This window comes from Stegastes partitus, unplaced genomic scaffold, assembly GCF_000690725.1.
Source record: "Stegastes partitus isolate 25-593 unplaced genomic scaffold, Stegastes_partitus-1.0.2 Scaffold824, whole genome shotgun sequence".
NCBI classification, from domain to species: Eukaryota; Metazoa; Chordata; class Actinopteri; family Pomacentridae; genus Stegastes; species Stegastes partitus.
The window spans coordinates 81,988-95,041 of NW_007578555.1; the positions used below are offsets into that span (position 1 = coordinate 81,988).

At 50.8% G+C, this 13,054-nt stretch overlaps 1 protein-coding gene across 1 annotated transcript; it reads right to left on the reverse strand.

The window, feature by feature from the left end:
• Window positions 1–200: 200 nt before the first annotated feature.
• iffo1b (intermediate filament family orphan 1b) lies at window positions 201–11,637 on the reverse strand. The gene is made up of 9 exons (XM_008292694.1): window positions 10,286–11,637; window positions 7,136–7,196; window positions 6,229–6,324; window positions 5,133–5,273; window positions 4,871–5,055; window positions 4,523–4,649; window positions 3,758–3,850; window positions 3,241–3,371; window positions 201–2,584 (listed from the first exon to the last, which is right to left on the reverse strand). The coding sequence occupies exons 1-9, from the start codon at window positions 11,224–11,226 to the stop codon at window positions 2,491–2,493; spliced, it is 1,869 nt and encodes a 622-aa protein (XP_008290916.1). The 5' UTR covers window positions 11,227–11,637; the 3' UTR covers window positions 201–2,490.
• Window positions 11,638–13,054: the final 1,417 nt, after the last annotated feature.

Sequence of the window (13,054 nt, forward strand, 5' to 3'; positions counted from 1 at the left end):
TCCATCTTTGTCCAGTCTCTCAGTCAGATGTTTCTCCTCCTCTGTTCAGGTCTTCTCCATGTGGAGCCATGATGCAGACATAGATAGACACAGTCCAGAGGTCCAGAACTGAGAAGGTTCTGCTGCTCTCAGCTCCTTGTAGAACCATGAGGAGTTCTGAACTCTGACCGTTTGAGGTGAACATAATCATGAGGCTTGTGTTTGTTGCTCAGTTGCATCTTTTATTCGTTCAGTCTCTCTCGTTACACACTGAAGCTGTTCAGCCACAGTTACTCTGTCCTCATGTTTAAAGCTGCAAAGTCACACATCTGGATCCAGAACCAGGAAGATGCCAAATTCTTGTGTGACACAAATTTAAATGAATATTTTGAGACTTTCTATTGTAGACAGACAAAAAAAAAGAAGGTATTTTAATTCTTAACTGCCAAAATCTCCTCTGAGAAGCTAAATAGAGCAGTCAGGTCATCGAGTGAGTTCAAAGCTTTTGCAAGTTTCTTTTCAGGTGTGTGACTGAGGTCAGTCTTCTTCTGCAGTCTTTAAACACAAGTATATATTCAAAGCTATATTTCCTTTACACAGATAATGTCAAAGCCATCGACGTCATTTCGCTAAAGCATTTGCATTTCAGTAGTTGGCTGTTCTGAGGTATTTTTAAACTGACTTTACTCGGCCGCCACACACTCATAAAGGAAAGTCCCAATGGAAAAAACCTCCATATCGTCTGATTGGTCTGGTTTGATTTGGCTCAAATGTCACAGATTGAAGTTAAACAGCTTCATACTGGACTTGTTCTGTTCGTTCTGTTTGGTGTTGTGCGTCAGTTAAAGCCTTTTTAAAAACCCTCAGACTAAACACCAGAAACACACACTGACACATGCATACATAGACTCACTCAGTGTGTGCAGGTAACACAGTACAGAGGAAACGGTGGTCAGTGTCTCCACATCCTCCGTCTGATCAGCTGATTCCAACATGCGTCACTTTAAATCCTCCTAACTTACTGAAACAAGACATAATTTCACAGCAGAACTACAGCAGAACTACATGTAGGGACGTGAGCTCAGGAGCAGAGGCGGCGCCCTGCACAGCTTCCTGCAGCAGTTTGTGGTTTAACGTGTCCACAACAGAAATAACAATGAGGTATGTGTGAAAGGAGCAGAAGACATGAAGAGTCCGTTTCCAGCGTCGTCTGTTCTGGTCGGTCCAGTACCGGTGCTGATTGATTCAGATTCTACTGTTCTGCTTCCCTCTCAGTGCAAACAGGCTCAAAAACAGCTTTATTATATACATGGAGCACCACAAGAGCTTCGGCAGCGACTTCAGTCTTTTTTTTCCCGCCGTGTCCCGTTGACTCACTCTGACCTGTTCCTGTGTTTTGGCACTCGACGGCTACATGATGATTATTTTGTTCCTCTGTGTTGGACCTGCTCGTCTCATGCAGGCTCTCCACCGACTGCTAACAGCTTCTCCACGACTCGGTGGACTTCAGCCACCGCAGCTGAATCTAACCCTGAACACTAACATGCATCCAGCTGAGCGTGCCGCCTGACGGCCGGCGGCCTCCTGCGTCACATCAATCATCAACTTGTTGGTGCCGAAAGTTATTTTGCTCCCTCTACGGAGAAGTCGATGCAGGTTCCTCCTCGTCCTCAGCCTACAACTAAACTACATTTACTAAGATTTGCACTGGAAGCTGTTTTTGGTGTCTATTGACAGATTAAAGGTAGATTTTTGTCGGGGAGCCTGACCAGGTATTTCACAGCTAATAATTACCTAAACGAGACCTTTTCACTGTTTTTGATGCAACACAAGCAGGAAGCTGCTTCGTTTCATTTAGAGGTGAGTTGATGAGCTGGAGTCCCGCCATGGGCCACCAGAAGGCCGGTCCTCAGCCCTCGGACCTTCACTAGAACCTCTAACAGCGTGTTGGAGATTTGAACCCATCGTGAAGGAGGCGTGCTGCTGGTCGGAGACAGAAACACAGTTCTGGTGTTGGTTCTGTCTCGTTGAACATGTTTGGATCTACTTCTGGTTTGATGACGGAACTCAAAGTGATGCTGCAGCTGTGAGGCAGTAAAATGCTGACTCATGACATCTTACAATGTTTGAATCCAGACTTGCTAATGGAGCGGTGGACAGACTGTACTGGTGGACGGATGGACGGTGGATGAGTGACTGTAAAGATCCAGAGGCCTCAGCAGATGGCCTCCACATCGGTATGGTTACTACAGTAGAGTGAATGAGTCAGACGCTACTTCCTGTGGCGAGGTATCGTCTACAGACGGCTAACGGTGTCTAATAATCTAACAAAACTCTTCATCCGTCACAGGACTCACTCGTCTTACATCCGGACTCGGTCACTTTCCTCCGACTGGTTCGGACCAACATAAACGACATGACGATATAAAGATGCTCGTATGTAAACATGGTGTTGCCATAGTTACGGGGGTGCGGTCCTGCAGCCAGAGGTCATGTGACCACAGCCAGGTGTCAAGACCTGGAGGAAGACGAGGGCGGGGACGATGAAGATCTGTCGTTTTCTCTCTGGTCGCCGTCGTCGGGAGCCGTCGGAGCTGCAGAGTTACTGAGAGACGAACAGAGAAACACGTAGTTCATCGTTTAGTCCACATTTAACCGTCTGAGTAGCTCAGAACCAGAACCACATGACGAGACAGAACTCTGAGATGCCTTCTGTCAGAAGACCAGAAAAACAAGTTACAGTTCTCTGAAAACGTATTTAACCAACATGTCCGGCGTGTCCCATCAGTGGAGGGACGGTGGTCTCCTGGTCCTGCAGGTGTTAAACTACCTCCACGTTTCAGCCTCTACAGACTCTGAAGACAAATGTAAGGCCATTCTGAGGGTTTGTGTCCTCTTTGGACAGTTCTGTCTCTTACTGCTCATTTAATGCTCATTTATTGTCTCGCTTGTGACGTTCTGTGTCTCATTTTTCTTGTTTTGTTCCAGTTTCGGTCTCATTCATGTGATTTTGTCTCCACAGACTGAGCAGATTAAAGTGTTTCCCTGTTTCTCTGTGCTTCTGCTGCGTCTGGGGTTCACACAGTTCATTCATGATACATTCTGTCATTTCTGAGGATAAAAACTTCTAACATCTGTATTAGTTTCAGGTAAATAGAGACGGTGTGCTATTGGTGATAAAAGTGAACTGAAATGAAAACCAGAGTAAAACAAGACGAGTTAGTCATGGTTAGGCCGGTTAACGAAGCTGCCGGTGGTCACCTGTCTCCGCTCTGAGTGATCAGCCTCCTGCAGGTCTCCATCTGAACATCCAGGCCTCGCTTCATCGAGCACATCTCCATGTACTCGTGCAGGTGTCGGTTCATGTCGCTCTTCGCTGTGGCCAGTTCCAGCTGAGGTCACAAAAAAACACAATCCAGATGTTTACGTCCACCCACGAGGTCAGACAGCTGCTGAAAACATCTGCAGCTCTGCTTTACATGGAAGAGTTGGTTCACACATGAGACACACAAACAGAAAACAGAGCGCTCGGTGCGTTTAACAGCAGAACAGGAGAGTTTCAGGTTTTTAGAAAATCACAGAAGCAGCATGAAGCTCCGTTAAAGATGGGGGAACCAGAAACATGCTGAGGCATCGTTGAAGAGACCTTAGAAGAAAAATGTTCACAAACCTCAAAGCCAACAGGAAACAGAGGAGCAGACATGACAACAAACATGTTCACACCAGCTACAGTGAAAGAGTTAACGGCGGCTATGAAACGTGTTGGAGAGCGTCTGACCTCGATCTGGTCGATGGTCTCCTGGTACTCCTTCTCTCGGGACTTGAACAGACACTCGGTGTCGCTGATCACCTTCTCCAGACAGTCGTCCTGCTGCTGACACACGGATGAAACATCGTCACACAACCTGCTCAGACACTCAGCTGCTCACGCTGCGCTCAGGTTCCTCTCCTGACGCAGCAGCACAGAGGCACAAAACAAACACGACACGCGTTTCTGGGAAACAAACACAGCGAACACCGATCCAGACGGATGTGTGGGTTCTGAAGGTCAGCAGTCTGAGAATCTATCGACCCGAACGTGGTCCAGCTGCTCTGCACCAAGGCTCATAAACCAGCAGAGCCTGGGCATAAACACAGCGTCTCAAAGTTGAAGGTTTTAGAGGACATCAGCAGATATTCAAACATCATCTAAAGCCTGAGGCGGTGACAGACTCCCTGATGGGAGCAGCTATCTGACTTTCTGCTGCTTCCATCACCTCCAACGAGAACCGCTGCTCAACAGACGTCTGCATGTTTTCTACAGACGGTTCTGGTAAAGCTCCTGGTGGACCAGCAGGTTCTGGAGTGGCCCGTCTAACAAGCAGATCACCCTCACAGCCTCTAAGTCACTTTTCTCCTTCGTTCCAAAGTTTGGTTTGGACCTCAGCAGGTCGTCTACAGACTGAGAGCAGTTCTAACAGAACCTGGAACTCACGGAGGTCAGTCAGCTGCCAAGGAGACGGATCTGGGCTGTTGTAATCAGATTACATCGTGTGCAGCTCACCTCTCCAGGTGGGTGGGCGGGGTCAGGAGGCAGAGTGCATCCTGGGAAGTCCTCCCAAAGCAGCAGTGTCTCCTCCGTCTCCTCCCAGGCGAGGCTGTCGCAGTCGTCCTCAAACTCACACTCACGGCTGACACACACACACACACACACACACACACACACACACACGTACACGCACACACACACACGCACACGCACACACACACACGTACACGCACAGAGACACGCACACGCGCACACACACACACAGAGTATTAATTAGTAAAGTGCAGGGTGGTGATGATGATGGTGGTGACGATGATGATGATGAACCCCTGTCTGATCACATGACTCATCTGGACCACTCACAGCTGGTTTAACATCCTCTGCATCTCCTCGTTGATCTGATTGGCCGCTGAGCCTCCGTGCTCGTCGTCCCGGACCAACCCGCCGTCGCTCTCCGAGGTGCTGACCGTGTCGTCGCACTCGCTGCCGTTGAAGGACAGCGGCGTCTGTTTGCGGCGGCAGTTCAGGGCCGGCTGGTTGTTGGGAACCTGCAGAAGGATACGAGCACAATCAGAACGACGCACCTGCCGACCACAACCGGAACCAGAACCGGACTAACTGGTACCTGGTACATCTGGATCACGTCCTCACAGTTCCTCTGCTGGGCGACGTCACACAGCCGAGCCGTGATGTCGATGCGCCTGCAGATGTCCATGTCCACCTTCATGGCTTTCTCCTGGATCTTGCTGTCCAGCTCCGACAGGTTCTGGATGCACAGACACACAACTCTGTTCATCAGAACCTCAGAGGCACAAAACACAACGAGTTCTGCTGCTCGGTCCAAGAAGAAAACTGTCGGTTCTCATTATCCTCGAGGAAAAGTCACAGAAAGATCTTTTAGTCTGATTCAGGCTTCGTGGACGTGTTTAGAACTTTAACTCGCTGAGCTGCAGCTCCACATGAGCAGAGAAACAGCACCAGTGTTGGACCTTCTACATCAGCAGCACTAAGTTCTGTGAGAGGCCTGACCCAAACCCAGTGAACCCAAGATGAAAACGGTTTCAGTCAAAGTTACACCACGTGAGGACGGATCCAAACTGCTAGAATCAGTGATGTGCACACGTGAAACCAAAGAACAACGTTTTTAGAAACGAGGTCTGGTGGCCGTCAGTTGTCTCCATCACGTCTCTGCTCTGGTGTTTAAGTCATGTGTCCTACGTCAGCCTCACTGTGTGTGTTCTGATCAATATGTGGCACCACAAGTTTATCTTCTCCTCTGAAACACGTCCAGACTCTACACGAGGGGTGTCGAACTCCGGTCCTGGAGGGCCACAGCCTGCATGTTCTAGATGTTTCCTTCTTCCAACACACCTGATTCAAATGATCAGCTCATCATCAAGCTCTGCAGAAGCCTGATAACGATCCTGATCATGTGAATCAGGTGTGTTGGAAGAAGGAAACATCTAGAACATGCAGGATCGTGGCCCTGGAGGACCGGAGTTCGACACCCCTGCTCTACACAAACAGTCACTGTGATGAAACGATGACCCAGCGGGTCAAAGTGCCTCCTGCTGTCCTCACTGACGTCACAGGAACTAAACGTCAGGCTTCTCCTCCACCTGCAGCCCCACATGTCAAAGGCGGAGTCTGGATGAAGCTGTGAGGAACATTAACGCATCCATGAAGCACAAACGTTCCAGATCTGCTCAAACTGAACTCACGTTGCTCATCAGGCCTTTGAACAGAACCAGCTCGGCCTTCAGCTGCTGGACCCTCAGAGCCAGTTCGTCCTGACAACCTTCGCTCTCCTGCAGGTCCTGCAAGACACACACACACACACACACACACACACACACACACACACACACACACACAGGAAGTGAATCCTGAATGTAGAACCTGCTGCAGGCGGTTGTTGTGGACGTGTGTCGTCATGGTACAGCCTGTGTTGCTGTGGCAACGCTCTCCTCTGCATGTTCACCTGTTCATGCAACACGTCTGGTTCTGTGGAGGCTGTTTGTGGTCTGCAGCTGCTGAACCGGGTCACAGGCTGATTCCTGGCAACGGTGCACGTGCACGTGCGCACACACACACAAACAGGAAACCAACAAACCAGCGAGTGCACAAAGACACTGTAGGAAGCCCAAATATGGAGGTCTGCTGCTCGACGATGGCGACGGCGGCAGATAAAGAATAAAAACAGAACCTGTCCATGTTTTAGTACTGACCTAGTTAAGCTGTTAACCAGCTGGTGGTCAGCGGTTACAGAACGAAGGAACCAATCAGAAGCTGCGAGTCAGGACTGAATGTAGCTCAGAAACAGGAAGCGGTCAGCAGTCTGGGTCGAGTGCTTCACCAGCAGCAGGCTGTGGGTGAACACGCTGCAGGTGAAGCATCAGACCACCTCCACCTCCACGGTTCCATCACCTCAGAGGACTTCCTGCTAACCCACACCTTCACCGGGACTCTGAACCCAGCAGCAGGCTGGAAAGGCTTCAGATAATAACACACCAAAGGGACTCCACTGAGAAGGAGGAAGATCTAAACCTGGTTCAGTGAAAACCTGACTCAGGTGTGACCAACAGGTAAAGCTCCAGGTGGTTTCAGGTGAAGCCAGTGGTTCGTTACCTCTTGCAGGTCTGTGATCTTCTGCTGCAGGTCCATCCTCATGGTGTACTCCTCCTCCCACCTGACAGACACAGATCAGGGTTTAGTCAGCGTCATGCAGACAGGTGTGAGAACCCGGAGAACACCTGGAGGCTGAACGCCAAACTGCTCTTCATCTGGACACAACAAGTAGACTGTCAAATATTTTTAACTTTGATCAGTATCTGGATCAATCGATCAGCTGTTTGGTTCTAAAATGTCTTTAAATGGTGAAAAATGTGGAGCAGAGTTTCCTGGTTCAGTCCAGAGATGTTCTGTTTACTGTCACAGAGGAAAGAACCCAGAGAACCTTCACTGGAGGAGCTGGAACCTGAGTTTAGAACGTTTCTGTTGAATAACCATTGGATTCTCGAAACAGCTGATCAGTTTAACGGCTGATCAGTTTAACAGCTGATCAGTTTAACGGCTGATTGATCCGAGAAGATGACCTCAGATCCGTTTGAGATCCAGAAACACTCGATTTCTAAACGACCTCAAACAGAGAACTGGACTCTGAACTGGTCCTCATGAAACACTGAAGCTGGACTCAGCAGCTGCCTGAACAGAAATCATCTGGTTCTGTCAGGAGGCCCGGTGCAGCCGCTGCCCGGATCAGCTCATCACCCGCACTGAGAGAGCTGTGATGTCACCTGGACCTCCTGCTGCTCAGGCTAAACAGAACCCGTTCAATACAGAACCTGTTTACTACAGAACCCGTTTACTACAGAACCTGTTCAATACAGAACCTGTTTACTACAGAACCTGTTTACTACAGAACCCGTTTAATACAGAACCTGTTTAATAAAGAACCCGTTTAATACAGAACCTGTTTAATAAAGAACCCGTTTAATACAGAACCTGTTTAATAAAGAACCCGTTTACTACAGAACCTGTTTACTACAGAACCTGTTTAATAAAGAACCTGTTTACTACAGAACCCGTTCAATACAGAACCCGTTTACTACAGAGCTCGCGGCCCGTTCCACCTCCAGGAAACAAGCGAGCCGGTGCTGGTGGTTCAGCAGCTGTTGGATCAGAAGTGCTTGGGCGTGCAGGACGAGCTGCAGCAGCCGCAGCTGCAGCGCATGCTGCAATGCAGATATGGAGGGAGGGGGAGGCAGGGAGGGGGAGCTGTGTGCTGGAGGCGGATCAGAACGTGTCCTTGAACAACAGAACCAAACAGAGCAGCAGCAGGACCCACGCTGAGGGTTCAGGAGGTCTCACAGAGAATCCTGTGAATGAGCTGCAGCTTCATTCTGATTTTATCTACCAGAACCTCCTCCACTCTGGATCCAGGTCCAGGAGTTTATCGGACGGTACTGAGCTGCAGCTCCACATGAGCAGCAACATGAAGGAAGGAAAGCAGCTGATGATGTCTGATCAGCTCCTGTCTGGTAGTTTGATCCTTCACAGGTCTGAAGGAGTCCACAGAGAAAAGCCCACCTGGAGGTCTTCAGACCACATGAAGGTTCCAAACTGCTTCTAGCAGCTTTGTCCAGTTTCCTTCTGTTTTCTATGCCGATGCAGAACCACTTCCAGTGATTTAAGTCTTCTGCTGATAATCTCTGTATTTTTCAGAAGAGCTAAATGTTGTGACGGGTTAGGGTTCTCCTGTCTGCAGCAGTGTGATGGTGACAGCCGGACCACCAGGCTTCATCCAGAACCAGTCCAATGCCGTCCTCACAGGGGGACCAATACATGGCGGGTTTGTAGAAGCTCTTCAGGTTCTGCACAGACAGAAAGTCCGTCTGGACTCGGACACAAAGAGCTCAGTGATGAACGCATGAGTGCTCACTCGCTCATAATGTGAAGGAATGCAGACATGAAGCTGCAGTTCAACCCACCAACAGCCGACGGGACGTTTCATCTGAGAGTCTGAAGGTGGAATCCACCGAAGACCAGACCGACTGAACCTGGTGACCATCAGGGGGCAGCGGTACCAGGACTACCGTCTCATTAACTCACCTGTAGCTCAGCTCTTCAGCTACCTGATGACTGATCAGTGCTGAAGCTCCAGTTTGAAGTATTTGGTCTCTAATCACAGGAACAAAGAGCAGCAGTGAAACGTCACCTTTACTACAGGTGTGGCTTCACCTGTTGGACCTGCTCATTTAGAATAAAACACATTCAACAAGGATCTTATTTAATGTAGATGATTGAGAGAAGTCTCTGTGGTTCTGTTTTAATCAGACATCATCGTCACCGTCTCACTGAAACTATGATCAGAAGAATTAACGAGTTGTTCAGTGTTCAGTGGTTTCAGCTTCTTCAGTGAACGTTTTCTGGTATTGTAGACCAAACATCTGATGGATCCATCCAGAACATCTCCAGTGGAGCTCATAATTAGCTTCAGCTCCACTATGAAGCTCCATCAAACCAAAGTCCAGGAGAAAAAGCTCCAGTTTAAACCCAGACAAGGTTCTGGATGGATCCTGGTTTGTAGCTCTGGTTCGGTCGCCTCCAGCAGCTGATCGGGTTTGAACAGAATCAGTCAGAACTCTGGGTTCAGCTCCTTCAGTCTGAAGGTTCTCTGGGTTCTTTCCTCTGACACTGAACTGAACATCTCTGGACTGAACCAGACGTTGGAGGAAACTCTGATCCACAGGTTCTGACATTTTAGACACAAACATGTGAAGGATTCTAGTGCCTGATGTCCACGGTACCGACCAGAACCGCTGCAGCACTGCAGGACATTTGTTTGAGCTCAGCTTGTTCTGGATCAGACTTTCAGCCTCCTCAGGTCTCAGGACTCATCAGGTGCAGCTTCAGATCAACCTCCTCAGTAAGCCCAACATTTGCCCCCTGACAGTGTTTTGGGGTATTTGTGGCAGCAGCTGTTCAGACTGATGGAGCCCAGAGCTGAGTCAGCTGCTGTGGAGGCTCTGCAGCTGCTGCAGGGGGAGGCACAAATACCCAGGACAGCCCCAGAAAACTGCCCCATAATACAGGACTGCCCCAGAAAAATGCCCCATAACACAGTACTGCCCCATAATACTGCCCCAGTACACAACATTACCCCACAGTGCTGCCCTTCAACCTGTCCCCGCTCCACCAATCTGCCCCCCTAGCCTGACCCAGTCCACAGATTACTGCCCCTGGTCCAGTAACCCGGCCCGGTCCCGGTCCGCCTACCTCCGCTTGTACTCGTCCCGCTCCCTCTTGACTTTGGCCAGGACGTTGTAGAGCGCTCTGATCTCCGGAGTGATGGTGTCGATCTGGACCCCCACCCCGTCCGGGTGGACCCAGGACACCCCGGGGCTGCTCAGCCGCTCGGCTCCGGGCCCGGACCGGCGGCTGTGGTTGTAGGACCAGATGGTTCCGGGGAGGAAGCGGGGCGGAGGGTTGGTGCTGCCGGAGGCCGGCTTGGGCCCTGGAGAGTCCGGGCAGGGGGAGGCCTGGCTGACGGTGATGGCGGGGTGGGGGGCGCAGGTCTGGGCCGAACCGTCGGAGGCCGCGGGGGGGAGGCCGGTGCCGGTGCCGGTGCCGGGCGGGAACAGGGAGGTGGGCCTGCGGGCCGAGTTGTTGGTGTTGTGGAAAGGCAGCGAACCGGGCCGCAGCGGGATGGTGCCCACGAAGCCGGTCTGCACGGCGGCCTCCTGGGTGCGCGCCCCGCCGGCCTCCCCTCCGCCCGGAGCGGCCTGCTGGGCCTCCAGCGCCTGCTGCAGCTGCTTCTCCAGCACCTTGTTCCGGCGCTCCAGCTCGTGCACTTTGGCCAGGAAGCACCGGAAGCGCAGGTTCAGGGTCTTCAGGACGCTGATGTTCGAGCCCAGGTCGTTCCGCAGCGCCATGGCGGCGGGGGGGTGCGGCGCGGCGCGGTGCGGGAAGCCGCCGCCGCCGGGGCTGTGGTGCAGGAAGGGCGGAGGGGCGGGGAGGTCGGCCCCGGAGCCCGGATGCTCTCCCAGCAGGAAGGACGCCGGGTCCGCCGCTCCGAACACCGGGTCGGGCAGGAGGCCGGAGGGGGAGTCCGGGTGTCCGGGCGTGTGGCTCTGCTGCGGCGGCTGGAGGTGCGCGGTGCCCCCCAACAAAGGATTCATGCTATGGTACGGAAAACTGAAGCGCTGCAGATCTGGCATGAACACGGACGGAATAGTCTCTCTACAGCAGAACACACACCGAACCGAACCCTCAGCTCCGCAGACAGCAGCGCTCCGAGCGCACAGATCAGCGGATTATATAACGACTCTAATCTGATCCCGGAGCTCCGGTCAGCGGCGGCTGCTGGAGGCTGATCCCGCAGAGGAGCTGCTGCAGGCGGCGGACGGACCGGCGGACGGACCGGCGGAGGATGTTCTGCAAATAAAGAGAGAAAAGCCGCAGAGCTGAGGATGAATCACACAGAGTCCAGAAGTCCAGCGTCACTGAGGTTCTGGCACCGAACAGAACCGCAGCAGAAGGAACAGCCGCTACCGTAAAGACCCGAGCAGAGGCGCAGAGAGCCGAACCTCCAGGTACCGTAAAGACCCGAGCAGAGGCGCAGAGAGCTGTCCAGAGATAACTCCTGTTTGGAAAATGTGTGAAAGACACAAACAGGAATAAACTGCAGTGAATCCGAGGCTCTTAGACTGTTTGTGGTGATTTAAATATGAAACAGAGTCATTGGCTTTCTGATGAAGGTCAGTGAAGCACACTGATTAACTGTAAACCAATGAGCTGCAGGAGGTGTTTCTATTATTCTGTCCACCCTTCTGTGGAATATAATATAATTCAAAAGAACCCTGAACCATCATACATGTGAACCACCAGAACCAAACAAACCAGAGCTGTGTATAACAGGGATCAGGTTCTAACATCACAATAATGTTCCAGGTTTTACTTTAATGAGGAATCAGAGACCAGAGGTCGATCTGAACCGGGTTCTTCAGGCTTGACGCCTCCTGTCTGCAGCAGGGTCCCGCCCACAGCACCATCTGATTGGTTACCGCAGAGCCACGGCTGGGCAGCAGCCAATCAGCAGTGATATCAGCAGAACCCGTAACATCCCAGTCCTCTCCAACCCAGCTACTGGCAGTGTGAGCCCAGGACCTCTCTGCTGGCTCATGAGAAGCTGCAGAAGCTGAGGAAACTGTGGGGCAATAGTGTCTGTTTAACTACCAGGTCCGTTTGCCTTTTTCTGTGCTGACTGAGATCCCGAGCAGCAGAACCTGTTGTCACATGAAGGCTGTCTGATGGTTTCTGTAGAGAGGAGCAGGATGTTGCTGCTCAAGACCTCAGACTTGATGTCCCTGCATCATGACGCCGACATGGTGTTCAGGGATGAGCAGTCTGTCCTGTTGCTGTCCGACTGTTTTCAGCTGCAGTGACATGAATCATTCGTAGCAGCAGCCTGGTTCTGAATGACAGGGTCCCTGCTGACCCGTTAAATGAGGTGTTGGAGTTTGTATTATTCAAAATGTTGACACAAACATTTTCACTTTTACTGCAAATGAATATCGGCTCCACATATCCGTGATCGGCCTCCTTGACTGGTAATCATCATCATCAGTCCTGGAAACAGAGCGTATCTCTAACGTGTCAGAGTAATGCCAACGTGCTCACTCCTCAGGATAATGTATTTACTCTGATTACTTTTCTATCAGGCTCAGCTTTTGTTCTCACGTCTCTAACTCATCCTGACAATACGAGTGTTTATGTAGCACTGAAGGAGCTCTGAGAACGAAGAATACAACACATGAAAGCAAACAAAGAAAGAAGTGATTTTATTGTCACTTTTCAGACATTTTGCAGATATTTGGACTGATTACAGAATCAAAAGCATGTGTAAGAACAACATATATCACTGCATCTACTCTGGAGCATTTAGTATCTATCTATCTACAGAGTGATGGAAAATGATTTACTCATCGGGATAAAACTCACATTTTTAATTTGTGCATATAACCTGCATCAGGTTGTCCTCCAGGA

What these genes read in the sequence shown, in the direction of transcription:
- iffo1b (XM_008292694.1), bottom strand. Translation starts at nt 11,226, where the DNA reads ATGCCAGATCTGCAGCGCTTCAGTTTTCCGTACCATAGCATGAATCCT. An exon ending in AGATCACAGACCTGCAAGAG is followed by an intron (nt 6,325 to 7,135) that starts GTAACGAACCAC and finishes TGTGTCTTGCAG; the next exon opens with GACCTGCAGGAGAGCGAAGG. An exon ending in CCGCCCACCCACCTGGAGAG is followed by an intron (nt 3,851 to 4,522) that starts GTGAGCTGCACA and finishes GTGTGTCAGCAG; the next exon opens with CAGGACGACTGTCTGGAGAA.